A 1,556-nucleotide genomic window follows, 5' to 3' on the forward strand; every position below is an offset into this window, starting at 1 on the left:
ACAATTCCGGCTTCATTTTTAAATAACAATATAATTAAAAACCAAAAACAACCAAACGAAACAATATTATACAGCAGTCGGTTCCTCCCCCATCACCAACCGGTTCGGCCCTAAAGGAACCAGTGGTAATGGGGGGGGGATGGATTTGGGCCAGTGCAACAGTATAGGGGGGAAAATGAGGGTCCCTGGAGCCCCACCCCCCACCCCACATTGTGTCCCCATAAGTTGGGGGCATCAATGGGGACAGTGCTGGGGGAGGGGGGGGCTGGGCCCTGGTTGGGGAAGCAGCAATAATTAGGGTTGGGGGGAGCCCATGGGGGGCGGAGGTAGAGCTGGGGGCGACGCCTGGGGGGCTACGGGGTCCTTCAGTGTCTGCCAGGATCAGGATGGGGGGGGAGAGGAGGGGTGAGATGAGATGAGACGCTGCCGGAGGGTCCTGTCTTCATCCTGGGGGAGAGAGGGGGATGTTATGGGGTGGGGGGATTGGGATAAGGGTAATGGGATGGGAGAAGGGTGGGGGGATTGGGGTGGGGACGTTGGGATGGGGACAAGGATGGGGTCATTGGGATGGGGTCATTGGGATGGGGACGTTGGGATGGGGATGTTGGGATGGGGATGTTGGGATGGGGACATTGGGATGGGGATGTTGGGATGGGGATGTTGGGATGGGGACTTTGGGATGGGGACGTTGGGATGGGGACAAGGATGGGGACATTGGGATGGGGACGTTGGGATGGGGACGTTGGGATGGGGAACCCCCATGTATGGGTTTAGGGTCCCCATCAGGAGCCCTAAACCAGGGGTCACCCCATTTTATAGGGTCTCTATGGCCACTCACAGCCTCTGTCCCGTTGGTTCCGGGCCATTCCGTTGGGGCGAACGTTTCCTCCTCACCCCGCGACAGCTCCGGCCCTTCGTCCTCGTACTCAGTGAGGTAGTCAGACTCCTCTATGGGGAACAGAAGGGGGTTGGGGGAATATAAGAGGGTTTTAGGGCCTGGATGCAGCCCCACAACCTGACCCTATTGATGGGTTCTCACCGTCGGCGTATCCATCGGATGGGTAGGGTTTGGCGGGTTCAATGCGGGAGATGATCTCAGCCAGGTCTGTGAAGCCAGCGCTGGGGTAGGTGAGAACCTATTGGGGTGTAAAGGGGGGGAACAGGAACGGGGTTCTGTGAGATTGAACCCCTAAATGGGGTGAGGATGGGGGACGTGAGATGGGGTGGAAGGGGGACAAGAGTTGTCCAAGGGAGGGGATGAATGGAAGAAGGAAGGGATGAGATGGAGAGGAGTGGGGTGGCCTAAGGGGGTGGGGGGACGACGGGTCCCCAAGGGGATGGGGGCCCTGGGGGGGGTCCCATGAAGCCTCTTGTTGCCTATAGACCTTATTACCACCCTACTCACGTCCATGCGTTTGCTCTCGTAGAAGTCGGCCGAGCGTCGGTCCTTCACCATGTTCTCAATGATGTCGCCCCGACTCCAGCCATCGAAGACCACCTTGCCGTGCTGGTAACCCACATCCTATGGGGAGAATGAATGGTCACAGACCACCTTG

The 1,556-nt window shown here is 58.3% G+C and overlaps 1 protein-coding gene and 1 long non-coding RNA gene across 3 annotated transcripts in view; one reads left to right on the plus strand and one right to left on the minus strand.

Moving 5' to 3' along the window:
* Nucleotides 1-11: 11 nt before the first annotated feature.
* Nucleotides 12-1,556, minus strand: part of PNPLA6 (patatin like phospholipase domain containing 6) — a 34,126-nt gene continuing 32,581 nt past the window's right edge. Inside the window, exons 32-35 of one of the 2 annotated variants that reach the window (XM_015851039.1) lie at nt 1,406-1,522; nt 1,040-1,136; nt 839-948; nt 12-447 (exon numbers count right to left, since the gene is read on the minus strand). In XM_015851039.1, coding sequence (XP_015706525.1) covers nt 382-447; nt 839-948; nt 1,040-1,136; nt 1,406-1,522 — 390 coding nt within the window. In that variant the 3' untranslated portion in view covers nt 12-381. Of the gene's footprint in view, nt 448-838; nt 949-1,039; nt 1,137-1,405; nt 1,553-1,556 lie in introns of those variants that run through there. The other variant, XM_032441839.1, reaches the window with a different exon arrangement.
* Nucleotides 712-1,556, plus strand: LOC116652684. Its single transcript, XR_004305828.1, has 2 exons — nt 712-934; nt 1,428-1,556. It is a non-coding gene; the product is annotated as an uncharacterized LOC116652684 (long non-coding RNA).

This window comes from Coturnix japonica, unplaced genomic scaffold (assembly GCF_001577835.2).
Source record: "Coturnix japonica isolate 7356 unplaced genomic scaffold, Coturnix japonica 2.1 chrUnrandom656, whole genome shotgun sequence".
Lineage (NCBI taxonomy): Eukaryota > Metazoa > Chordata > Aves > Galliformes > Phasianidae > Coturnix > Coturnix japonica.